At 44.3% G+C, this 27,500-nt stretch overlaps 1 protein-coding gene across 1 annotated transcript in view; it reads right to left on the bottom strand.

Moving 5' to 3' along the window:
- cacna2d3a (calcium channel, voltage-dependent, alpha 2/delta subunit 3a) overlaps positions 1-27,500 on the bottom strand; it is a 238,163-nt gene that overhangs the window by 73,512 nt on the left and 137,151 nt on the right. The window contains exons 9-12 of the mRNA XM_039011568.1: positions 20,076-20,122; positions 19,168-19,319; positions 12,773-12,833; positions 12,401-12,551 (exon numbers count right to left, since the gene is read on the bottom strand). Of these exons, the coding sequence (XP_038867496.1) occupies positions 12,401-12,551; positions 12,773-12,833; positions 19,168-19,319; positions 20,076-20,122 (411 nt within the window). The remainder of the gene's footprint in view (positions 1-12,400; positions 12,552-12,772; positions 12,834-19,167; positions 19,320-20,075; positions 20,123-27,500) is intronic.

Below are 27,500 nucleotides of genomic sequence, written 5' to 3'. Positions count from 1 at the left end.
AGAGGCCGGGGACTTTAATGCAGGGAAACTTAAATCTGTTTTACCTCATTTCTATCAGCATTTTAAATGTGCAACCAGAGGGAGAAAACTGTAGACCACCTTTACTCCACACATAGAGACACGTACAAAGCTCTCCCTCACCCTCCATTTGGCAAATCTGACCATAATTCTTTCCTCCTGATTCCTGCTTACAAGCAAAAATGAAAGCAGGAAGCACCAGTGACTCGGCCAATAAAAAAGTGGTCAGATGAAGCAGATGCTAAGCTACAGGACTGTTTTGCTAGCACAGACTGGAATATGTTCCAGAATTCTTCCGATGGCATTAAGGAGTGCACCACATCAGTCACTGGCTTCATCAATAAGTGCATCGATGATGTCGTCACCACAGTGACTGTACGTACATACCCCAACCAGATGCCATGGATTACAGGCAACATCAGCACTGAGCTAAGGGGTAGAGCTGCCTCTTTCAAGGAGCGGGACTCTAACCCGGAAGCATACAAGAAATCCCGCTATGCCCTCCGACAAACCATCAAACAGGCAAGCGTCAATACATGATTAAGATCAAATCATACTACACCGGCTCCGACTCTCGTCGGATGTGGCAAGGCCGAAAGCTGAGAGCTGCCCAGTGACACGAGCGTACCAGACAAGCTAAATTACTTCTAATGTTGCTTCAAGGCAAGTAACACTGAAATATGCATGAGAGCACCAGCTGTTCCAAACGACTGTGTGATCACGCTCTCCGCAGCCGGTGTGAGTAAGACCTTTAAACAGGTCAATATTCACAAGGCCGCAGGGCCAGACGGATTACCAGGACGTGCACTCCGAGCATACGCTGACCAACTGGCAAGTGTCTTCACTGACATTTTCAACCTCTCCCTATCTGAGTCTGTAATACCAACATGGTTTAAGCTGGCCACCACAGTGCCTGTACCCAAGAACACTAAGGTAACCTGCCTAAATGACTACCGACCCGTAGCACTCATGTCTGCAGCCATGAAGTGCTTTGAAAGGCTCACATCAACACCATCATCCCAGAAACCCTAGAACCACTCCAATTTGCATACCGCCCCAACAGATCCACAGATGATGCAATCTCTATTGCACTCCACACTGCCCTTTCACACCTGGACAAAAGGAACACCTGTGAGAATGCTATTCATTGACTACAGCTCAGCTTTCAACACCATAGTGCCCTCAAAGCTCATCACTAAGCTAAGGACCCTGGGACAAAACACCTCCCTCTGCAACTGGTTCCTGCACTTCCTGACGGGCCTACCCCAGGTGGTAAGGGTGGGTAACAACACATCCACCACATTAATCCTTAACACTGGGGTCCCTTAGGTGTGCGTGCTCAGTCTCCTCCTGTACTCGCTGTTCACTCATGACTGTATGGCCAGGCACGACTCCAACACCATCATTAAGTTTGCCGATGACACAACAGTGGTAGGCCTGATCACCGACAAAGACGAGACATCATATAGGGAGGAGGTCAGAGACCTGGCCATGTGGTGCCAGGACAACAACCTCTCCCTCAACGTGATCAAGACAAAGGAGATGATTGTGGACTACAAGAAAAGTAGGACGAGCACGTCCCCATTCTCATCGACGGGGCTGTAGTGGAGCAGGTTGCTTCAAGTTTCTTGATGTCCACATCACCAACAATATAACATGGTCCAAGCACACCAAGACAGTCGTGAAGAGGGCATGACAAAACCTATTCCCCCTCAGGAGACTGAAAAGATTTGGTATGGGTCCTCAGATCCTCAAAAAGCTCTACAGCTGCAACATCGAGAGCATCCTGACTGGTTTCTTCACTGCCTGGTATGACAACTGCTAGGCCTCCGACCGGAAGGCGCTACAGAGGGTAGTGTGTACTGCCCAGTACATCACTGGTGCCAAGCTTCCTGCCATCCAGGACCTCTATTCCAGACGGTGTCAGAGGAAGGCCCTAAAAATTGTCAAAGACTCCAGCCACCCTAATCATAGACTGTTCTCTCTGCTACCGCACGGCAAGCGGTACAAGAGTGCAAAGTCTAGGTCCAAGAGGCTTCTAAACAGCTTCTACCCCCAAGCCATAAGACTACTGAACATCTAATCAAATGGCTACCCCCCCCACCCCTTTTACACTGCTGCTACTCTCTCTTATTAAATATGTATTTTACTAGGCAAGTCAGTTAAGAACAAATTCTTATTTTCTATGATGGCCTAGGAACAGTGGGTTAACTGCCTTGTTCAGGTGCAGAACAACAGATTCTTACCTTTTCGACTCAGGGATTTGATCTTGCAACCTTTCGGTTACTAGTCCAATGCTCTAACCACTAGGCTACCTGCCGCCCCATGCATAAGTCTATGCATAAGTCACTTGCATAAGTGCATATGTCACTTTAATAACTCTACCCACATGTATATATCACCTCAATTACCTCGAATACCGGTGCCCCTGCACATTGACTCTGTACCCCTTAATAACTCTACCCACATGTATATACCACCTCAATTACCTCGACTACCGGTGCCCCTGCACATTGACTCTGTACCCCCTGTGTATAGCCTCCACACATTGACTCTGTACTGGTACACCCTGTATATAGCCTCCTCTCATTGACTGCTGTGGTGGAAATTACACGATTTTGTTATAATACTTTTATTGCATCAAATGGTTGTTTTATGCAACAGAATAGAAGGTTCTTATAACTCTCTATTGTGTGTGTGTGAACTGAAAGTGGGCCTCTGGGAGATAACACTGACAGGAGATTTATGATATCTTTGGGGATACCACATTCCAGAGCATGAGTTAATGTTTCTGTTCTATACTGTACCAGGGAGACATGGCTCCAGTATGGAGTTGGGGGGCAAGACACTGGTCTCTACACAATGAAAACTGTTTTAACAGCAGATACTGTCTGCTGTGAATAATAAGTATATTTCATACAAATCTTAACCTTGTGACCCATTCCATACATCTGTTGTGTGTTATGTAGACTGAAGGAGGATGGACTTTGCTATAAAATGCTCTGGCTCAAACCAGCTGGTTGAGTTCTCAGAGATCACCTCCAGGGGTGATTACCAACCAACTGGTTGAGTTCTCAGTGGTCACCTCCAGGGGTGATTACCTATCAGCTGGTTGAGTTCTCAGTGATCACCTCCAGGGGTGATTACCAACCAGCTGGTTGAGTTCTCAGTGGTCACCTCCAGGGGTGATTACCAACCAGCTGGTTGAGTTCTCAGTGATCACCTCCAGGGGTGATTACCAACCAGCTGGTTGAGTTCTCAGTGGTCACCTCCAGGGGTGATTACCAACCAACTGGTTGAGTTCTCAGTGATCACCTCCAGGGGTGATTACCAACCAGCTGGTTGATTTCTCAGTGGTCACCTCCAGGGGTGATTACCGACCAGCTGGTTGATTTCTCAGTGATCACCTCCAGGGGTGATCACCTCCAGCTCCATTATTGCACTAATTAAATAATAACGTTTGATTCTTTTGAAAACATTTAAAATGTCTCTCCTTTTGATTACAATAATTCCACCACACTCTGTACCGGTACCCCCTTGTATATAGTCTCGCTATTGTTATTTTACTGCTGCTCTTTAACTACTTGTTACTTTTATTTCTTATTCATATTTTTTTTAACTGCATTGTTGGTTAAGGGCTTGTAAGTAAGTATTTTACTTTAAGGTCTACACCTGTTCGGTGATGTGACAAATAACACTTGATTTGATTTGATATGTGTGTGTGTGTGTATATGTGTATGCACAGTTGAAGTCAGAAGTTTACATACACTTAGGTTGGAGTCATGAAAACTCGTTTTTCAACCACTCCACACATTTCTTGTTAACAAACTATAGTTTTGGCAAGTCGGTTAGGACTTCTACTTTGTGCATGACACAAGTAATTTTTCCAAAAATTGTTTACAGACAGATTATTTCACTTATAATTCATTGTATCACAATTCCAGTGGGTCAGAAGTTTACATATACTAAGTTGACTGTGCCTTTAAACAGCTTGGAAAATTCCAGAAAATAATGTCATGGCTTTAGAAGTTCTGATAGGCTAATTGACATCATTTGAGTCAATTGGAGGTGTACCTGTGTATGTATTTCAAGGCCTAACTTCAAACGCACTGCCTCTTTGCTTGACATCATGGAAAATCAAAAGAAATCATCCAAGACCTCAGAAAAAAAATTGTAAACCTCCACAAGTTTGATTAATCCTTGGGAGCAATTTCCAAACGCCTGAAGGTACCATGTTCATCTGTACAAACAATAGTACGCAAGTATGAACACCATGGGACCACACAGCCGTCAAATGCTCAGAAAGGAGACGCGTTCTGTCTCCTAGAGATGAACGTACTTTGGTGCGAAAAGTGCAAATCAATCCCAGAACAAAAGCAAAGGACATTGTAAAGTTGCTGGAGGAAACAGGTACTAAAGTATCTGTATCCACAGTAAAACGAGTTCTATGTCAACATAACCTGAAAGGTCGCTCAGCAAGGACGAAGCCACTGCTCCAAAACCGCCATATAAAAGCCAGACTACGGTTTGCAACTGCAAATGGGGACAAATATCGTACTTTTTGGAGAAATGTCTTCTGGTCTGATGAAACAAAAATAGAACTGTTTGGCCATAATGACCATCGTTATGTTTAGAGCAAAAAGGGGGAGGCTTGCAAGCCGAAGAACACCATCCCAACCGTGAAGCACGGGGGTGGCAGCATCATGTTGTGGCGGTGCTTTGCTGCAGGAGAGACTGGTGCACTTCACAAATTAGATGGCATCATGAGGGTGGAAATTTATGTGGATATATTGAAGCAACATCTCAAGACATCAGTCAGGAAGTTATAGCTTGGTCGCAAATGGGTCTTCCAAATGGACAATGACCCCAAGCATACTTCCAAAGTTATGGCAAAATGGCTTAAGGACAACAAAGTCAAGGTATTGGAGTGGCCATCACAAAGCCCTGAACTCAATCCCATGGAAAATTTGTTGGCAGAACTGAAAAAGCGTGTGCAAGCAAGGAGGCCTACAAACCTGACTCAGTTACACCAGCTCTGTCATGAGGAATGGGACAAAATACACCCAAATTATTGTGGGAAGCTTGTGGAAGCCTACCCGAAACGTTTGACCCAAGTTAAACAATTTAAAGGCAATGCTACCAAATATTAATTGAGTGCATGTAAACTTCTGACCCACTGGGAATGTGATGAAAGAAATAAAATCTGAAATAAATCATTCTCTCTACTATTATACTGACATTTCACATTCTTAAAATAAGGTGTTGATCCTAACTTACATAAGGGAGGGAATTTTGCTATTGTGTATGTGAACTTCTAACTTCAACTGTATGTAAAAATAAATGTCCTGTCACTGTCAACTACGTTTATTTTCAGAAAACTTAACATGTGTACATATTTGTATGAACATGTTACGTTCCCCAGTTGCTGTGTTGTTGTGGGTTTGTAAGTGTTTATGTGTGTTTTTCAGGAAATGGCTTCCTGGATTCCCCCAAGCAGGTGATTGGTCGGCCCCATGGCAGATTGGAACTCTGATCCCACCCTCTCGTTAGGGGACACAGCTGTCGGCAATTACAAACTCCTTCTGCAGCTGGATAAAAGCCAGTGTTCCTTTGTTAGGAGAGAGAGCTTCTTTGATGTCGTGTGTTGGTTGTTGTGCAGACAGTTTTTTGTGAAGTATTTTGTAGCCGGTCCTGCTGAGGAATTTTAATGTCAAAAGGACTGTGTTTTGATTATTGAAATTGTTTGTGTTATTCTGTTTAATTTGTTCCCAGGGGGGAAGGGGAAGGCACCTTGGGAGTGCTTAGGCAAGAGGACTGTGGGCATACATATACCCGTAGCATGTACCCCACCTATGCACACTAGGTAAGACCCTGTAGTTTGGTTAGCGTGCCAGGTGGTGTTAAGGTTAGACAAGTAGTGGGTAGGCAGGTAAGGTAGGAGAGGGGACTCTTTAACTTTCACTTTCTTTGCTTTGGTTCCGTCCAGCCCCTTTTCCCCACATTACCGTGTTAAGGAAATAAATTCCCAGTAAACGGTAATATTCTCTGCCTCTGTCATCCTTACCCGCACCTACAATCACATACCTCTTTCACTCCACCTACAATCACATACCTCTTTACCTCCACCTACAATCACATACCTCTTTACCTCTACCTACAGTCACATACCTCTTTACCTCCACCTACAATCACATACCTCTTTCACTCCACCTACAATCACATACCTCTTTCACTCCACCTACAATCACATACCTCTTTCACTCCACCTACAATCACATACCTCTTTCACTCCACCTACAATCACATACCTCTTTCACTCCACCTACAATCACATACCTCTTTCACTCCACCTACAATCACATACCTCTTTCACTCCACCTACAATCACATACCTCTTTCACTCCACCTACAATCACATACCTCTTTCACTCCACCTACAATCACATACCTCTTTCACGCCACCTAACATCACATACCTCTTTACCTCCACCTACAATCACATACCTCTTTCACTCCACCTACAATCACATACCTCTTTCACTCCACCTACAATCACATACCTCTTTACCTCCACCTACAATCACATACCTCTTTCACTCCACCTACAATCACATACCTCTTTCACTCCACCTACAATCACATACCTCTTTACCTCCACCTACAATCACATACCTATTTCACTCCACCTACAATCACATACCTCTTTCACTCCACGGGGAGTGGAGTGTAGCAGGGTGTTGTGTTCCCTCCAACAGGCGTACGTAACATAATGGGGGCTCATCCGGGATCTTTAAACACACCGGACCCTGCTGCTCTGAGCTCTCTGTGATTGGTTATTGAGGTGTGGTGGTAGGTTGTGAGTTTGGGTGACTTGTTTAGTTTATGTGTGTTCAGTAGGCTGCTGTGTACAAAATGGCTGCCTCAGCCGTCTCCCGGTTTATTGAAGCGCCCTCTGTTGATCGGTTGGTGGGGTTGCGGAAAGTAGACCTTTGCGCTGTAGCTGACCATTATGGACTCTTCGTCCCTGAGAAAGCCCTAGAGGCTGAGCTTTTGGTGCCAGTCAGGGAGGATTTAGTGAGAAAATGAATTTTCTTGTTGAAAGTTGAGAGGGAGGCTTCAGGAGAGGAGACGGGTAGACCTTCCGATGCCAAGTCGGAGGACGGCACGGAGGAAGGAGTTGCTCGTACCCCCTTTACATTGCCCCGATTCGACCCTTTATCTTCTGCTTCAGGTCATTCAGACGGGACTGCAAGGCTAAAGGTGAGGCTGGCCCGTTTGGAAATGGAGCAAAAAGATAAAGAGAGAGACAGATGAAGTTTGATTTAGAAATTCGGAAAATGAAAATCAACAAGGAGGTGAGGATCCGACAACCGGATCTAGACGCTGGCTCCAGTGCGACTCCACAACCTGCCTGTCATCAAGCCCACTTCGACGTGAGTAAAAATATTGCTTTAGTCCCTCCATTCCGGGAGTCGGAAGTTGATTCCTATTTCTCTGCATTTGAGCGTGTGGCCACTGCACTGCATTGGCTACTTGAGGTTTGGCTGCTCCTGTTGCAATATCAATTGTCTGTGAAAGCCCAGGAAGTAGTAGCTGCTCTCTCCCTGGAAGACAGTTTACAGTATGATATAGTTAAAACAACTGTGTTGTTCCTGTAGCTTATAGGCAGCGCTTCAGGAACCACAAAAAACCCTTAACTGGAGAACAAGCTGATCAAAAGCCCATACAAATCCTACGAGACACCGGCGCGGCACAGTCAGTAATCGTTACTGATGCTTTACCCTGGTCCCCTGAAACGTATTGTGGCTTGCATGTCATATTACAGGGTATAGAGACAAACGTACCTGGAAATAAATTCCCAGTAAATGGTAATATTATCTGCCTCTGTCATCCTTACCCGCACCTACAATCAGATACCTCTTTCACTCCATGGGGAGTTGAGTGTAGCAGGGTGTTGTGTTCCCTCCTCCAAGAGGTGTGCGTAACAGAACATAACAAGATTCAACAACTGAGACAAGTTCCATAGACTTGTGATTAACAGAAATGGAATAATGTGTCACTGAACAAAGGGGGTTCAAAATCAAAAGTGACAGTCCGTATCTGGTGTGGCCACCAGCTGCATTAAGTAATGCAGTGCATCTCCTCCTCATGGACTGCACCAGATTTGCCAGATCTTGCTGTGAGATGTTACCCCACTCTTCCACCAAGGCACCTGCAAGTTCACATTTCTGGGGGGAATGGCCCTAGCCCTCACCCTCCGATCCAACAGGTCCCAGACGTGCTCAATGGGATTGAGATTCGGACTCTTCGCTGGCCATGGCAGAACACTGACATTCCTGTCTTGCAGGAAATCATGCACAGAACGAGCAGTATGGCTGGTGGCATTGTCATGCTGGAGGGTCATGTTAGGATGAGCCTGCAGGAAGGGTACCACATGAGGGAGGAGGGTGTCTTCCCTGTAACGCACAGCGTTGAGATTGCCTGCAATGACAACAAGCTCAGTCCGATGATGCTGTGACACACCGCCACAGACCATGTCAGACCCTCTACCTCCAAATCGATCCCGCTCCAGAGTACAGGTCTCAGTATAATGCTCATTCCTTTGACGATAAACGAGAATCTGACCATCACCCCTGGTGAGACAAAACTTTGTGCCCATAGGCAACGCTGTTGCCGGTGATGTCTGGTGAGGACCTGCCTTACAACAGGCCTACAAGCCCTCAGTCCAGCCTCTCTCAGCCTATTACGGACAGTCTGAGCACTGATGGAGGGATTGTGCGTTCCTGGTGTAACTAGGGCAGTTGTTCTTGCCATCCTGTACCTGTCCCACAGGTGTGATGTTCGGATGTACTGATCCTGTGCAGGTGTTATTGCACGTGGTCTGCCACTGCGAGGACGATCAGCTGTCCGTCCTGTCTCCTTGTAGCGCTGTCTTAGGCGTCTCACAGTACGGACATGGCAATTTATATGGCCACATCTGCAGTCCTCATGCCTCCTTGCAGCATGCCTAAGGCACGTTCACGCAGATGAGCAGGGACCCTGGGCATCTTTCTTTTGGTGTTTTTCAGAGTCAGTAGAAATACCTCTTTAGTGTCCTAAGTTTTCATAACTCTGACCTTAATTGCCTACCATCTGTAAGCTGTTAGTGTCTTAATGACTGTTCCACAGGTGCATGTTCATTAATTGTTAATGGTTCATTGAACAGCATGGGAAACAGTGTTCACCTTTACAATGAAGATCTGTGAAGTTATTTGGATTTTTACGAATTATCTTTGAAAGACAGGGTCCTGAATATATATATTTTTTTAAATAGTTTATGTCCTATCCCTCTATCCCTGATAATAATAATTCACTTTGTTTAATACACCGCTCCTAGCTCTGTGCAACGCAATATTTCTGATTCCCCAGTAAAGCACCACACGCACACACACAAATGCACACGCACACACACACACACACACACACTGCCTGCCGCTCTCTGATAATACTCATCATTTAATGCATGACTACAAATTAGACTTCAAAGTCAACAAGAGAAGGATGTGTCTTTCTCTCGAGCCCCATGTTTCATTCTGATCTGTGTGTGTGTGTGTGAATGTGCGTGCGTGTATGTGTGTATGTGTGCGTGTGCGCACGTGTGTGTGTGCACATGCAACATTTTATCCCTGTGCTCATAAAATGTATTCTTGTCTCAAATATGACAATGTCTACCTTCATCATCACACAAACACCATCAAACTGTCTGTGATGAATATTATGGAGTTAAACATGATGTTTCTACTTGACTGTCCCACAACCTACTCTCAGCTGACAGAGGGTTGACTGTCCCACAACATACTCTCAGCTGACAGAGGGTTGACTGTCCCACAACATACTCTCAGCTGACAGAGGGTTGACTGTCCCACAACCTACTCTCAGCTGACAGAGGGTTGACTGTCCCACAACCTACTCTCAGCTGACAGAGGGTTGACTGTCCCACAACCTACTCTCAGCTGACAGAGGGTTGACTGTCCCACAACCTACTCTCAGCTGACAGAGGGTTGACTGTCCCACAACCTACTCTCAGCTGACAGAGGGTTGACTGTCCCACAAGCTACTCTCAGCTGACAGAGGGTTGACTGTCCCACAACCTACTCTCAGCTGACAGAGGGTTGACTGTCCCACAACCTACTCTCAGCTGACAGAGGGTTGACTGTCCCACAACCTACTCTCAGCTGACAGAGGGTTGACTGTCCCACAACCTACTCTCAGCTGACAGAGGGTTGACTGTCCCACAACCTACTCTCAGCTGACAGAGGGTTGACTGTCCCACAACGTACTCTCAGCTGACAGAGGGTTGACTGTCCCACAACCTACTCTCAGCTGGCAGAGGGTTGACTGTCCCACAACCTACTCTCAGCTGACAGAGGGTTGACTGTCCCACAACCTACTCTCAGCTGACAGAGGGTTGACTGTCCCACAACCTACTCTCAGCTGACAGAGGGTTGACTGTCCCACAACCTACTCTCAGCTGACAGAGGGTTGACTGTCCCACAAGCTACTCTCAGCTGACAGAGGGTTGACTGTCCCACAACCTACTCTCAGCTGACAGAGGGTTGACTGTCCCACAACCTACTCTCAGCTGACAGAGGGTTGACTGTCCCACAACCTACTCTCAGCTGACAGAGGGTTGACTGTCCCACAACCTACTCTCAGCTGACAGAGGGTTGACTGTCCCACAACCTACTCTCAGCTGACAGAGGGTTGACTGTCCCACAACGTACTCTCAGCTGACAGAGGGTTGACTGTCCCACAACCTACTCTCAGCTGGCAGAGGGTTGACTGTCCCACAACCTACTCTCAGCTGACAGAGGGTTGACTGTCCCACAACCTACTCTCAGCTGACAGAGGGTTGACTGTCCCACAACCTACTCTCAGCTGAAAGAGGGTTGACTGTCCCACAACCTACTCTCAGCTGACAGAGGGTTGACTGTCCCACAACCTACTCTCAGCTGACAGAGGGTTGACTGTCCCACAACCTACTCTCAGCTGACAGAGGGTTGACTGTCCCACAACCTACTCTCAGCTGACAGAGGGTTGACTGTCCCACAACCTACTCTCAGCTGACAGAGGGTTGACTGTCCCACAACCTACTCTCAGCTGACAGAGGGTTGACTGTCCCACAAACTACTCTCAGCTGACAGAGGGTTGACTGTCCCACAACCTACTCTCAGCTGACAGAGGGTTGACTGTCCCACAACCTACTCTCAGCTGACAGAGGGTTGACTGTCCCACAAGCTACTCTCAGCTGACAGAGGGTTGACTGTCCCACAAGCTACTCTCAGCTGACAGAGGGTTGACTGTCCCACAACCTACTCTCAGCTGACAGAGGGTTGACTGTCCCACAACCTACTCTCAGCTGACAGAGGGTTGACTGTCCCACAACCTACTCTCAGCTGACAGAGGGTTGACTGTCCCACAACATACTCTCAGCTGACAGAGGGTTGACTGTCCCACAACATACTCTCAGCTGACAGAGGGTTGACTGTCCCACAACCTACTCTCAGCTGACAGAGGGTTGACTGTCCCACAACCTACTCTCAGCTGACAGAGGGTTGACTGTCCCACAACCTACTCTCAGCTGACAGAGGGTTGACTGTCCCACAACCTACTCTCAGCTGACAGAGGGTTGACTGTCCCACAAGCTACTCTCAGCTGACAGAGGGTTGACTGTCCCACAACCTACTCTCAGCTGACAGAGGGTTGACTGTCCCACAACCTACTCTCAGCTGGCAGAGGGTTGACTGTCCCACAACGTACTCTCAGCTGGCAGAGGGTTGACTGTCCCACAACCTACTCTCAGCTGGCAGAGGGTTGACTGTCCCACAACGTACTCTCAGCTGGCAGAGGGACATTTCAGTCAGCTAATATGATTATGACATCAAATGAAATCACAAAACTAACAAAGACTTTGCTGCTGCTATGAATCAGACAGAAGTCTGGCAAAGTCTGATGTAGAATATTATCAGACTAAGCAATGAAAACATGCACGCACGTAAATATTAATGCACGTGCACACGCACGCACACACACATAACTGATGAAAAATCATGCGACTAAGATATGATAACAATGATTTCAGAGCCGGGGGCAGGTTCCAATCACAACGTCCTATTTTGCAATTCAAATCCGAGAGCATGACAGGGGAAAGAACTGCTTCGTTCCACTATTTCCTCTGATCTCAGGAGAATGGTGTGTGTGTGTGTGCTTTGTGTGTGTGTGTGTGTGTGTGTGTGTGCTCATGCGAGCACGTGTGTGTGTGTGTGAGAGAGTTAATAACATGGACTGTTATAGACTTCTACTAATGTTTGTGAGTATGACTCTACACACACACACGACTCACAGCAATGACATTGAAGAAGTCGTCGTCCCCCAGTGTGTCCAGTATGGAAGAGACGGTCTGTCTGGCAATGGTCAGCCTCAGGCCCTTCATACTGCCACTCACATCCACCAAGATCACTACATCCTTAGGAGATGTGGCTGCCTGGATGTACCTACACACACACGCACGCACGCACGCACGCACACAAGCACACACACACACACAGGCAAGCACACACACACAGGCAAGCACACACACACACACACACACACACACACACACACACACACACATCAGAAGAGTCTCAGAGTGACAGACACACACACACAGTCTCAGTGGGAACAGAACATGTGTACTTGTCCAATGACAGTGGTGGGAGGAAGCTGCACTCACCATTTGCGGTTGCGACAGTCGAAAGCAATGACTCCATGTTCATCTGGTCTCCATTTGATCCCTGTTTCCACGGTGACCATGGAGAGGTGGGGAGGAGCCATCATCAGTTACTAATACCATACATATAGTAACATACATATAGTAACATACAAATAGTAACATACACATTCTAACATAGATACAATAACATACATATAGTAACATACATATAGTAACATGCACATTCTAACATACATATAGTAACATACACATTCTAACATACATATAGTAACATACAAATAGTAACATACACATTCTAACATAGATACAATACCAAACATATAGTAACATACATATAGTAACATACATATAGTAACATACAAATAGTAACATACACATTCTAACATACATATAGTAACATACAAATAGTAACATACACATTCTAACATACATATAGTAACATACAAATAGTAACATACACATTCTAACATAGATACAATACCATACATATAGTAAAATACACATTCTAACATACATATAGTAACATACATATAGTAACATACATATAGTAACGTACATATAGTAACGTACATATAGTAACATGCATATAGTAACATACATATTCTAACACACATATAGTAACATGCATATAGTAACATACATATAGTAACATGCATATAGTAACGTACATATAGTAACATACATATAGTAACATGCATATAGTAACGTACATATAGTAACATACATATAGTAACATACATATAGTAACATACATATAGTAACATACATATAGTAACATAAATATAGTAACATACATATAGTAACGTACATATAGTAACATACATATAGTAACATACATATAGTAACATGCATATAGTAACATACATATAGTAACATACATATAGTAACATACATATAGCAACATACATATTCTAACATACATATAGTAACATACATATAGTAACATACATATAGTAACATACATATTCTAACATACATATAGTAACATACATATAGTAACATACATATAGTAACATACATACAGTAACATACATATAGTAACATACATATAGTTACATACATATTCTAACATACATATAGTAACATACATATAGTAACATACATATAGTAACATGCATATAGTAACATACATATAGTAACATACATATAGTAACATACATATAGTAACATACATATAGTAACATACATATAGTAACATACATATTCTAACATACATATAGTAACATACATATAGTAACATACATACAGTAACATACATATAGTAACATACATATAGTAACATGCATATAGTAACATACACATTCTAACATACATATAGTAACATACATATAGTAACATACATATAGTAACCTACACATTCTAACATACATATAGTAACATACATATAGTAACATACATATAGTAACATACATATAGTAACATACATATAGTAACATACATATTCTAACATACATATAGTAACATACATATAGTAACATACATATAGTAACATACATATAGTAACATACATATATTAACATACATATAGTAACATACATATTGTAACGATCGTCGTAATGTGGAAGAGAGGAGGACCAAATCGCAGCGTGGTATGTATCCATATTTATTTGAATACTCTTCAAAACGAACAAAACAATACACAGAACGAAACCAACGACGCTACAGTCCTGAACATGTGAACATAGAAAAAACAATGAACGCACGAACAGGAACAATCACCCACAAACAAACAGTGAAAAACAGCCTACCTTAATATGGTTCCCAATCAGAGACAATGACAAACACCTGCCTCTGATTGAGAACCATATTAGGCCAAACAATAAACCCAACATAGAAACACAAAACATAGAATGCCCACCCAGGTCACGTCCTGACCAACTAAACAAAGACTAAACAAAGGAAATAAGGTCAGGAACGTGACACATATAGTAACATACATATAGTAACATACATATAGTAACCTACACATTCTAACATACATATAGTAACATACATATAGTAACATACATATAGTAAAATACACATTCTAACATGCATATAGTAACATACATATAGTAACATGCATATAGTAACATACATATAGTAACATACATATAGTAACATACATATAGTAACATACATATAGTAACATACAAATAGTAACATACACATTCTAACATAGATACAATACCAAACATATAGTAACATACATATAGTAACATACATATAGTAACATACAAATAGTAACATACACATTCTAACATAGATACAATACCATACATATAGTAAAATACACATTCTAACATACATATAGTAACATACATATAGTAACATACATATAGTAACGTACATATAGTAACGTACATATAGTAACATGCATATAGTAACATACATATTCTAACACACATATAGTAACATGCATATAGTAACATACATATAGTAACATACATATAGTAACATACATATAGTAACGTACATATAGTAACATACATATAGTAACATACATATAGTAACATACATATAGTAACATACATATAGTAACATACATATAGTAACATACATATAGTAACATACATATAGTAACATGCATATAGTAACATACATATAGTAACATACATATAGCAACATACATATTCTAACATACATATAGTAACATACATATAGTAACATACATATTCTAACATACATATAGTAACATACATATAGTAACATACATATAGTAACATACATATAGTAACATACATATTCTAACATACATATAGTAACATACATATAGTAACATACATATAGTAACATGCATATAGTAACATACATATAGTAACATACATATAGTAACCTACACATTCTAACATACATATAGTAACATACATATAGTAACATACATATAGTAACATACATATAGTAACATACATATAGTAACATACATATAGTAACATACATATAGTAACATACATATATTAACATATATATAGTAACATACATATTGTAACAATCGTCGTAATGTGGAAGAGAGGAGGACCAAATCGCAGCGTGGTATGTATCCATATTTATTTGAATACTCTTCAAAACGAACAAAACAATACACAGAACGAAACCAACGACGCTACAGTCCTGAACATGTGAACATAGAAAAAACAATGAACGCACGAACAGGAACAATCACCCACAAACAAACAGTGAAAAACAGCCTACCTTAATATGGTTCCCAATCAGAGACAATGACAAACACCTGCCTCTGATTGAGAACCATATTAGGCCAAACAATAAACCCAACATAAAAACACAAAACATAGAATGCCCACCCAGGTCACGTCCTGACCAACTAAACAAAGACTAAACAAAGGAAATAAGGTCAGGAACGTGACACATATAGTAACATACATATAGTAACATACATATAGTAACATACATATAGTAACCTACATATAGTAACATACATATAGTAACATACATATAGTAATCTACACATTCTAACATACATATAGTAACATACATATAGTAACATACATATAGCAAAATACACATTCTAACATGCATATAGTAACATACATATAGTAACATGCATATAGTAACATACATATAGTAACATACATATAGTAACATACATATAGTAACATACATATAGTAACATGCATATAGTAACATGCATATAGTAACATACACATTCTAACATACATATAGTAACATACATATAGTAACATACATATAGTAACATACATATAGTAACATGCATATAGTAACATACATATAGTAACATACATATAGTAACATACATATAGTAACATACACATTCTAACATACATATAGTAACCTACACATTCTAACATACATATAGTAACCTACACATTCTAACATACATATAGTAACAATATATAGTAATATACATACAGTTGAAGTTGGACGTTCACATACACTTTAGCCAAATACATTTAAACTCAGTTTTTCACAATTCCTGACATGTAATCCAAGTAAAAATTCCCTGTCTTAGGTCAGTTAGGATCATCACTTTATTTTAAGAATGTGAAATGTCAAAATAATAGTAGAGAGAATGATTTATTTCACATTCCCAGTGGGTCAGAAGTTTACATACACTCAATTAGCATTGCCTTTAAATTATTTAACCTGTGTGAAACGTTTCGGGTAGCCTTCCACAAGCTTCCCACAATAAGTTGGGTGAATTTTGGCCCATTCCTCCTGACAGAGCTGGTGTAACTGAGTCAGGTTTGTAGGCCTCCTTGCTCGCACACGCTTTCTCAGTTCTGCCCACAAATGTTGAGGTCAGGGCTTTGTGATGGCCACTCCAATACCTTGACTTTGTTGTCCTTAAGCCATTTTGCCAAAACTTTGGAAGTATGTTTGGGGTCATTGTCCATTTGGAAGACCCATTTGCGACGAAGCTTTAACTTCCCAACTGATGTCTTAAGATGTTGCTTCTATATATCCACATAAATTTCCAGCCTCATGATGCCATCTATTTTGTGAAGTGCACCAGTCCCTCCTGCAGCAAAGCACCCCCACAACACGATGCTGCCACCCCCGTGCGTCACGGTTGGGATGGTGTTCTTCGGCTTGCAAGCCTCCCCCTTTTTCCTCCAAACATAACGATGGTCATTATGGCCAAACAGTTCTATTTTTGTTTCATCAGACCAGAGGACATTTCTCAAAAAAGTATGATCTTTGTCCCCATTTGTAGTTGCAACCCGTAGTCTGGCTTTTTTATGGACGTTTTGCTGAGCGGCATTTCAGGTTATGTCGATATAGGACACGTTTTACTGTGGATATAGATACTTTTGTACCTGTTTCCTCCAGCATCTTTACAAGGTCCTTTGCTGTTGTTCTGGGATTGATTTGTACTTTTCGCACCAAAGTACATTCATCTCTAGGAAACAGAACGTGTCTCCTTCCTGAGCGGTATGACAGCTGCCTGGTCCCATGGTGTTTATAGTTGCGTACTATTGTTTGTACAGATGAATGTGGTACCTTCAGGCGTTTGGAAATTGCTCCCAAGGATGAACCAGACTTGTGAAAGTATATCATTTATTTTCTGAGGTCTTGGCTGATTTCTTTAGTTTTTCCCATGATGTCAAACAAAGAGGCACTGAGTTTGAAGGTAAGCCTTGAAATACATCCACAGGTACTCCTCCAATTGACTCAAATGATGTCAATTAGCCTATCAGAAGCTTCTAAAGCCATGACATTATTTTCTGGAATTTTCCAAGCTGTTTAAAGGCACAGTCAACTTAGTATATGTAAACTTCTGACCCACTGGAACTGTGATACAGTGAATTATAAGTGAAATAATCTGTCTGTAAACAATTGTTGGAAAAATTTGTTCTGTCATGCACAAAGTAGATGTCCTAACTGACTTGCCAAAACTATAGTTTGTGATATATAGTATAGTAACATACATATAGTAACATACATATAGTAACGTACAGTCAGTTACTAATCAGATACACTGACATCAATACATCTGTAGAGGAAGTGAGCCCTTTCTGTCATCTGTCTATTGATAGGCTTCTACAATGGAGTTGAGGATACACAGAGATGGGATTTAAATATAATTCAAAGCTGAATTTGCTAGAAATGAATTGTACCTTAGTGACCTTTTTTTTTAATCTCCTCTCCTCTCCTCTCCTCTCCTCTCCTCTCCTCTCCTCTCCTCTCCTCTCCTCTCCTCTCCTCTCCTCTCCTCTCCTGTCCTGTCCTCTCCTCTCATATCTTCTCTTCTCCTCTCCTCTCCTCTCATATCTCTTCTTCTCCTCTCCTCTCTTCTTCTCCTCTCCTCTCTTCTCCTCTCCTCTCTTCTTCTCCTCTCCTCTCTTCTCTTCTCCTCTCCTCTCTATTCTTTTCCTCTCTTCTTCTCCTCTCCTCTCTTACTCTCCCCTCCCCTCTGCTTCCTTCTCTCTTCTTCTCCTCTAGCTTTTCTACCTCTTCTTCTTTCCTATTTTCCTCTCCTGTCTTCACTTTTCCTCCTCCACACCTTCTCTCCTCCTTTCCTTCTCTCCCCTCCTCTTATCCTCTCTCCTCTCCTCCAGTCTCCATCTGTCACTCCGTTTGACTAAACGTTCCCTGTTTGTCCCTCACTCTGCCTGAGGGAGACAGCTCTGGCCAAGCTAATTACAAACACACACACAGACACACATATACACACACACACACAAACACACACAAAAGAATACATTGCTTGTTTGTGTGTGTGCATACTGCATATGTGTGGACATACGTGGGTATGTGCTTGTGTACATCTGTGTTTGTGTGTGTGTGTGTTTGTGTGTGCACGTACACACACAAAAACACACACACACACTTGCATGCACACACACACACACACTCTCTCTCTCTCTCTCTCTCTCTCTCACACACACTCTCTCTCTCACTCTCACTCTCTCTCTCCTACTCTCACTCTCACTCACCTGGGTACTGCCTGAAGAAGCCCTTGGCACTGCCAAAGTACTGCCATATGAGGGATGGGTCCCTCTCAAAGTTATCCACAAACACTTTATTCAAGGCTTCAGACCAGTAAACTCCATTTACTATAGCTGAGTCTGAGAGAAAGGAGGAGAGGAGAGGAGAGGAGAGGAGAGGAGAGGAGAGGAGAGGAGAGGAGAGGAGAGGAGAGGAGAGGAGAGGAGAGGAGAGAGTAATAGAGTTAGTAACTCCTATGACTTCATTAACAGGATTCTGAATGTTTGAATGAGCCTATTCAGCATATCGTTTCTAAAACTGCATCAAATAATATTTTGTAGCAGAATGTGTACTGTTTTAAATTTGACCATAATTCCTAAAAGCTGAAATCTAAAGTCAAATATGAGACAATAGACAGACAATTCAGACAATTCAGAAAGACATGATATATAATTTGAGATGAGAGCACAACATGATAGAAAAAAAGGATAGAAAATAGAGGCAGAGAGAGAGAAGCAGAGAGAGAGATAGAGGCATAGAGAAAGAGAGAGAGAGTGAGTGAGAGAGATGACAAGCAGTGAAGAACAAACACAATTGTAAATACAACCCAGATTTATGCTTATTTATTTGCCCTTTTGTACTTTAACCATTTGTACATCATTACAAAACTGTACATATACTGTACATAATATGACATTTGTAATGTCTTTATTCTTTTGGAACTTCTGTGAGTGGAATGTTTACTGTTCATTTTTGTTTATTTCACTTTTGTATATTATCTACCTCACTTGCTTTGGCAATGTAAACATATGTTTCCCATGCCAATAAAGCCCATTGAATTGAATTGAATTGAATTGAGAGAGAGAGTGTGAGAGAGTGAGAGAGAGAGTGTGAGAGAGTGTGAGAGAGAGGTAGAGGCAGATAAATAGAGAGAGAGAGAGAGAGAGGCAGAGAGAGATACAGATTATTTTACTTCACTTTTGTTTATTATCTACTTCACTTGCTTTATCAATGTTAACATATGTTTCCCAAATTGAAATGGAATTGATAGAGGCAGAGATAGATAGAGATAGAGACAGAGATAGATAGAGATAGAGGCAGACTAAGACAGACAGATACATAGATAGGGACAGTGCTTGTGGGTATCGTGTTGTGTTCTGCTGCACTAGATAGTCCTGCTATAAGGGCCTGTTCTGCTGCACTAGATAGTCCTGTATAGAGGGCTTGTTCTGCTGCACTAGATAGTCCTGTATAGAGGGCCTGTTCTGCTGCACTAGATAGTCCTGTATAGAGGGCCTGTTCTGCTGCACTAGATAGTCCTGTATAGAGGGCCTGTTCTGCTGCACTAGATAGTCCTGTATAGAGGGCCTGTTCTGCTGCACTAGATAGTCCTGTATAGAGGGCCTGTTCTGCTGCACTAGATAGTCCTGTATAGAGGGCCTGTTCTGCTGCACTAGATAGTCCTGTATAGAGGGCCTGCAGGCTGTATTTTCAGCACTGCGCATACTAGGGAGTCTATTAATAAATCATGGAGCGGTTTAAATATAGCTCCAGCACTCCTAACATCCATCCCCACATCCCAATGGGCTGAGACAAGGCTAAAACACCGCTCCACACAGTGACAGTGCAGGCCCCGCAGAGCTATCACTAAACACACACACACACACACACACACACACACACACACGCCTCAAATAGTACTCCTCACAATAACACACAAGCCACTGCAATCACCAGTCAATTGCTCAGTGCTGAGGCCAGATAGCTGTTTATAGGTGACGACTATAAACAAAGTTGGAGTGTGAATAGAACAACTGGAGTGTCCTTTCATTACTTTGAAGGACTATTTTCTGTCAAGGCAATATGCAGCATCTGTCTACACCTTGCTTACAAGTACAGCAGGCACAATCTAACCAAATAAGACCCTACCCACCACCATACCTCACCCAATAAGACCGTGAATCCCCCCTCCTCCTCCCCGACAGACAGACAGACAGACAGACAGACAGACAGACAGACAGACAGACAGACAGACAGACAGACAGACAGACAGACAGACAGACAGACAGACAGACAGGCAGGCAGGCAGCCACAGACAGACAGACAGACAGACAGACAGACAGACAGACAGCCAGACAGACAGACAGACAGACAGACAGACAGACAGACAGACAGACAGGAAGGCAGGCAGGCAGGCAGGCAGGCAGACAGACAGACAAGCCCCAGTGTGATAAAGCCACCCATTAGTCCTCTGGATTAACGTAGCCTGTATCAGGCTAATTCATCAGCTGTGATTAGTTTTATTAAACCGTTATCAGGAGCACACTGCCTGCACAAGGTGAAGGAAGGAGCGCCCCAGTACACCTCCCTCTCTCACTTTTTCTCTCCCTACCTCCATCACTCCCTCTCTCACTCCTCCTTCTCTCCCTATCTCCATCACTCCCTCTCTCACTCCTCCCCTCTCTCCCTCCTTCCCTCCCTACCTCCATCACTCCCTCTCTCCCTCCTTCCCTCCCTACCTCCATCACTCCCTCTCTCCCTCCTCCCCTCTCTCCCTCCTTCTCTTCCTACCTACTTCACTCCATCTCTCCCTCCTCCCCTCTCTCCCTCCTTCCTTCCCTACCTCCATCACTCCCTCTCTCCCTCCTCCCCTCTCTCCCTCCTTCCCTCCCTACCCCCATCACTCCCTCTCTTACTCATCCCATCTCTCCCTCCTTCCCTCCATCCTCCCCTCTCTCCCTCCTCCACCCTCTCTCCTTCCTTCCACCCTTACCTCCATCGCTCCCTCTCTCACTCCTCCCATCTCTCCCTCCTTCTCTCCCTACCTCCATCACTCCCTCTCTCCCTCCTCCCCTCTCTCCCTCCTTCTCTCCCTACCTCCATCACTCCCTCTCTCACTCTGCCCCTCTCTCCATCCTTCTCTCCCTACCTCCATCACTCCCTCTCTCACTCCTCCCCTCTCTCCTTCCTTCCCTCCCTACCTCCATCACTCCCCCTCTTTCTCCTCCCCTCTCGCCCTCCTTCTCTCCCTACCTCCATCACTCCCTCTCTCCCATCTCTCCCTCCTTCTCTTCCTACCTCCATCACTCCCTCTGTCCCTCCTCCCCTCTCTCCTCTCCCTCCTTCTCTCCCCCCCCTCGATCACTCCCTCTCTCCCTCCTCATCTCTCTCCCTCCTCTCCCTACCTCCATCACTCCCTCTCTCCCTCCTCCCCTCTCTCCCTCTTTCTCTCCCTACCTCCATCACTCCCTCTCTCCCTCCTCCCCTCTCTCCCTCCTTCTCTCCCTACCTCCATCACTCCCTCTCTCTCTCCTCCCCTCTCTCCCTCCTTCCGTCCCTACCTCCATCACTCCCTCTCTCCATCCTCCCTTCTCTCCCTCCTTCTCTCCCTACCTCCATCACTCCCTCTCTCCCTCCTCCCCTCTCTCCCTCCACCTCCATCACTCCCTCTCTCCCTCCTCCCTTCTCTACCTCCTTCTCTCCCTACCTCCATCACTCCCTCTCTCCCTCCTCCCCTCTCTCCTTCCTTCCCTCCCTACCTCCATCACTCCCTCTATCACTCCTCCGGGTGATGAAAAATATAAACAAGATTTTCCCAACCCCCCCACCTCTCTCTCCCTCTATCTTTTTCTCTCTCACTCACTCTACCACAGCTGCTTTAGTTGAAGGTCGTAGAGCGGCGGGACATATAGATGTGGAGTAAAAGAGAAGCAGGAAGAGTTATGAGGGATAGGAGAGCCTGGGTCAGAGGACAGAGACAGAGCGGGTCAGCCCTTACGTCGATACAGCCTCCAAGCTAGATACGGTTTTAGATAGCATAATGTAACATTTAGGCTGGTAATGTAGGACTGAGTGCGTGATTGAGATGATGTAATGTCACAGTATACATGGCAGAAGACAGGGAGAGCGTGAGAAACTGCAGCATAATAGACTAGCCATATGAGGGCTGAGTGTATGATGCTGGTGTACTTTTACACTATAGGGCAGATGGCATGGAGAGAGGTTGGCGGTTGAGTTTATAGAGAGATTGTTAACGAGTTGACTTCAGAGGGAAGCCATGACTTTGTTCTCTCAGGTGTTGTGTTGGTTCAGCTCTCGAGGGGTTCTTTAATGGTAGGAACTGCCTTCCGTTTAACAACCATAGACATTAGTCAAATACTACACTTTTGTTTTCTAGCCTGTGACCATTCAGCAAATGACCTCTCATTCCTTCAGGAGGTGAGCTCTGACTATCTCTGTCTCTATCCACCATGAAATGGAGGAGGGGAGGGGAGGGGGGGGAGGGGAGGGGAGGGGAGGGGGAGGGGAGGGAGGGGAGAAATATCAGTGCAAATGTGCTGATACGACAGTGCTTGAGAAACCAGTGTATAACAGCTGTGTCAACAGAGCCAGTGAACGCAGCATCGACAGAGAGCGAGAGAGGGAGAGAGCGAGAGAGGGAGAGAGAGAGAGAGAGAGAGAGAGAGAGAGAGAGAGAGAGAGAGAGAGAGAGAGAGAGAGAGAGAGGAGAACATTACATAGAGAGAGGAATTAGACATATGGTCCTCATATGGTACATGTCAATACACAAAACTTCAGAAGTTGTCAAGTACTGTGAACCACCTGTTTGAAATGAACAACCTGAACAAGGCATGAGATTGACAACATGTCCATAAGTAGAATGCAGTCCATGCATTAGCCTAAATTACATGCAGAGCTCCACTAGCTCAGAGCCAATCCTAACCCTGTCTCAGTGAGAATACAGCAGAGCCAATCCTAACCCTGTCTCAGTGAGAATAGAGCAGAGCCAATCCTAACCCTGTCTCAGTGAGAATACAGCAGAGCCAATCCTAACCCTGTCTCAGTGAAAGTACAGCAGAGCCAATCCAACCCTGTCTCAGTGAGAATACAGCAGAGCCAATCCTAACCCTGTCTCAGTGAGAATACAGCAGAGCCAATCCTAACCCTGTATCAGTGAGAATACAGCAGAGCCAATCCTAACCCTGTCTCAGTGAGAATACAGCAGAGCCAATCCTAACCCTGTCTCAGTGAGAATACAGCAGAGCCAATCCTAACCCTGTATCAGTGAGAATACAGCAGAGCCAATCCTAACCCTGTCTCAGTGAGAATACAGCAGAGCATCCTACCCTGTCTCAGTGAGAATACAGCAGAGCCAATCCTAACCCTGTCTCAGTGAGAATACAGCAGAGCCAATCCTAACCCTGTCTCAGTGAGAATACAGCAGAGCCAATCCTAACCCTGTATCAGTGAGAATACAGCAGAGCCAATCCTAACCCTGTCTCAGTGAGAATACAGCAGAGCCATCCTAACCCTGTCTCAGTGAGAATACAGCAGAGCCAATTCTAACCCTGTCTCAGTGAGAATACATCAGAGCCAATCCTAACCCTGTCTCAGTGAGAGTACAGCAGAGCCAATCCTAACCCTGTCTCAGTGAGAATACAGCAGAGCCAATCCTAACCCTGTCTCAGTGAGAATACAGCAGAGCCAATCCTAACCCTGTCTCAGTGAGAATACAGCAGAGCCAATCCTAACCCTGTCTCAGTGAGAATACAGCAGAGCCAATCCTAACACTGTATCAGTGAGAATACAGCAGAGCCAATCCCAACCCTGTCTCAGTGAGAATACAGCAGAGCCAATCCTAACCCTGTCTCAGTGAGAATACAGCAGAGCCAATTCTAACCCTGTCTCAGCGAGAATACATCAGAGCCAATCCTAACCCTGTCTCAGTGAGAGTACAGCAGAGCCAATCCTAACCCTGTCTCAGTGAGAATACAGCAGAGCCAATCCTAACCCTGTCTCAGTGAGAATACAGCAGAGCCAATCCTAACCCTGTCTCAGTGAGAATACAGCAGAGCCAATCCTAACCCTGTCTCAGTGAGAGTACAGCAGAGCCAACCGTAACCCTGTCTCAGTGAGAGTACAGCAGAGCCAATCGTAACCCTGTCTCAGTGAGAGTACAGCAGAGCCATTCCAGACTCTGTATATTCAGGAAGTGAGCTGTGGTTAAAAACCAGCCAATCAGGAGGGAGGGCGTCACACAGCGTCCAATCTCGCGACTCACCCGAGGTCGCAAGCACGGTGACCTTGAGACGGCGGGAGGTTCTGGCACACGCCAGCGTAGCAGCCTGCTCTCGTTTACTCATTCTACCCATCTCTCTCTCTCTCTCTCTCTCTTTACCTGTATTTATTTACATACTCTATCCATCTCTCTCTCTCTACCTGTATTTATTTACATACTCTATACATCTCTCTCTCTCTACCTGTATTTATTTACATACTCTATACATCTCTCTCTCTACCTGTATTTATTTACATACTCTATACATCTCTCTCTCTCTACCTGTATTTATTTACATACTCTATACATCTCTCTCTACCTGTATTTATTTACATACTTTATACATCGCTCTCTCTTTACCTGTATTTATTTACATACTCTATACATCTCTCTCTACCTGTATTTATTTACATACTCTATCCATCTCTCTCTCTCTACCTGTATTTATTTACATACTCTATCCATCTCTCTCTCTCTACCTGTATTTATTTACATACTCTATACATCTCTCTCTCTCTACCTGTATTTATTTACATACTCTATACATCTCTCTCTCTCTACCTGTATTTATTTACATACTCTATACATCTCTCTCTTTACCTGTATTTATTTACATACTCTATACATCTCTCTCTCTCTACCTGTATTTATTTACATACTATATACATCTCTCTCTCTCTCTACCTGTATTTATTTACATACTCTATACATCTCTCTCTCTCTACCTGTATTTATTTTGTCACGCCCTGGCCTTAGTATTCTTTGTTTTCTTAATTATTTTAGTTAGGTCAGGGTGTGACATGGGGAATGTATGTGTTTTTTGTAGTGTCTAGGGTGGTTGTAAGGTTTAGGGGGTTTATTAGAGTAGTTGGTTTATGTTTAGTATAGTAGTCTACTGTGTCTATGGTTGATTGTAGGTATCTAGGAAAGTCTATGGTTGCCTGAATTGGGTCTCAATTAGAGACAGCTGGTTATTGTTGTCTCTGATTGGGCCATATTTAAGGCAACCATAGGCTTTAGCTGTTTGTGGGGAATTGTCTATGTCGAGTTTTTTGTGTCAGCACTTATGTTTGTATAGCTTCACGGTCGTCTGTTTTGTTGTTTGTTTTGTTTTTTCCTTCTTGAAATAAAAAGAAGATGTACTTTCCACGCGCTGCGCCTTGTTCCTCTCTCAGTCCCTTTGACGATCGTGACGAATTCCCCACCAATGCGGGATCAAGCGGCGTGAAAAGCGGCAACAGGAGCAGCAAGGAGGAATGAAAATGGGAGCATAATATGACTACACTACGTGGGAGGAGATCGACAGGTGGGCGATCGACCCAGGGCGAGTGCCGGAGCCAGCCTGGGATTCTCTGGCGCAGTGTGGGAGGATACCGGCGAATGGAGGCAGCACGACGACGCGTTAGGAAGCCTGTGAGTCAGCCAAAAAAAATCTTGGGGGGGGGCTTAGAGGTAGTGGGCCGAGGGCAGGTAGGAGACCTGCGCCCCACTCACAGGCTAACCGTGGAGAGCGGGAGTACGGGCGAACACCGTGTAACGCAGTAGAGCGCACGGTGTCTCCTGTACGTGTTCATAGCCCGGTGCGGGTTTTCCACCTCCCCGCACTGGTAGGCTAGATTGGGCATTGAGCCAGGTGCCATGATGCCGGCTCAACGCGTCTGGTCTCCAGTGCGTCTCCTCGGGCCGGCATACATGGCACCAGCCTTACGCATGGTGTCCCCGTTTGCCTACATAGCCCGGTGCGGGTTATTCCACCTCCCCGCACTGGTCGGGTGACGGGGAGCATTCAACCAGGTAAGGTTGGGCAGCTCGGTGTTCAAGGGAACCAGTACGCCTGCACGGTCCGGTATTTCCGGCACCACCTCCCCGCCCCAGTCCAGTTCCACCAGTGCCTACACCACGTAACAGGCTTCCAGTGTGTCTCCAGAGCCCTGTTCCTCCTCCACGCACTCGTCCTATGGTGCGTGTCTCCAGCCCGGTCCCACCAATTCCGGCACCACGCATTAAGCCTCCTGTGCGTCTCAAGAGTCCTGTGCATCCTGTTGCTGCTCCCCGCACTAGCCCTGAGATGCGTGTCCCCAGCCGGTACCACCAGTTCCGGCACCACCACTGCAGCCTAATGTGCGTCCCCAGGGTCCAGTATGCCCTGTTCCTTCTCCCCGCACTAGCCTGAAGGTGCGTGTCCTTGAGCCCGGTGCCTCCAGTTCCGGCACCACGCACCAGGCCTACAGTGCGCCTCGCCGGCCAGAGTCTGCCGTCTGCACAGCGGTGCCTGAACTGGCC

The sequence above is a fragment of the Salvelinus namaycush genome, chromosome 16 (genome assembly GCF_016432855.1).
Source record: "Salvelinus namaycush isolate Seneca chromosome 16, SaNama_1.0, whole genome shotgun sequence".
In the NCBI taxonomy this organism is placed as follows: Eukaryota; Metazoa; Chordata; class Actinopteri; order Salmoniformes; family Salmonidae; genus Salvelinus; species Salvelinus namaycush.
Note: the sequence above shows the minus strand (reverse complement) of the source record. Positions and strands in the feature narration are given on the sequence as shown.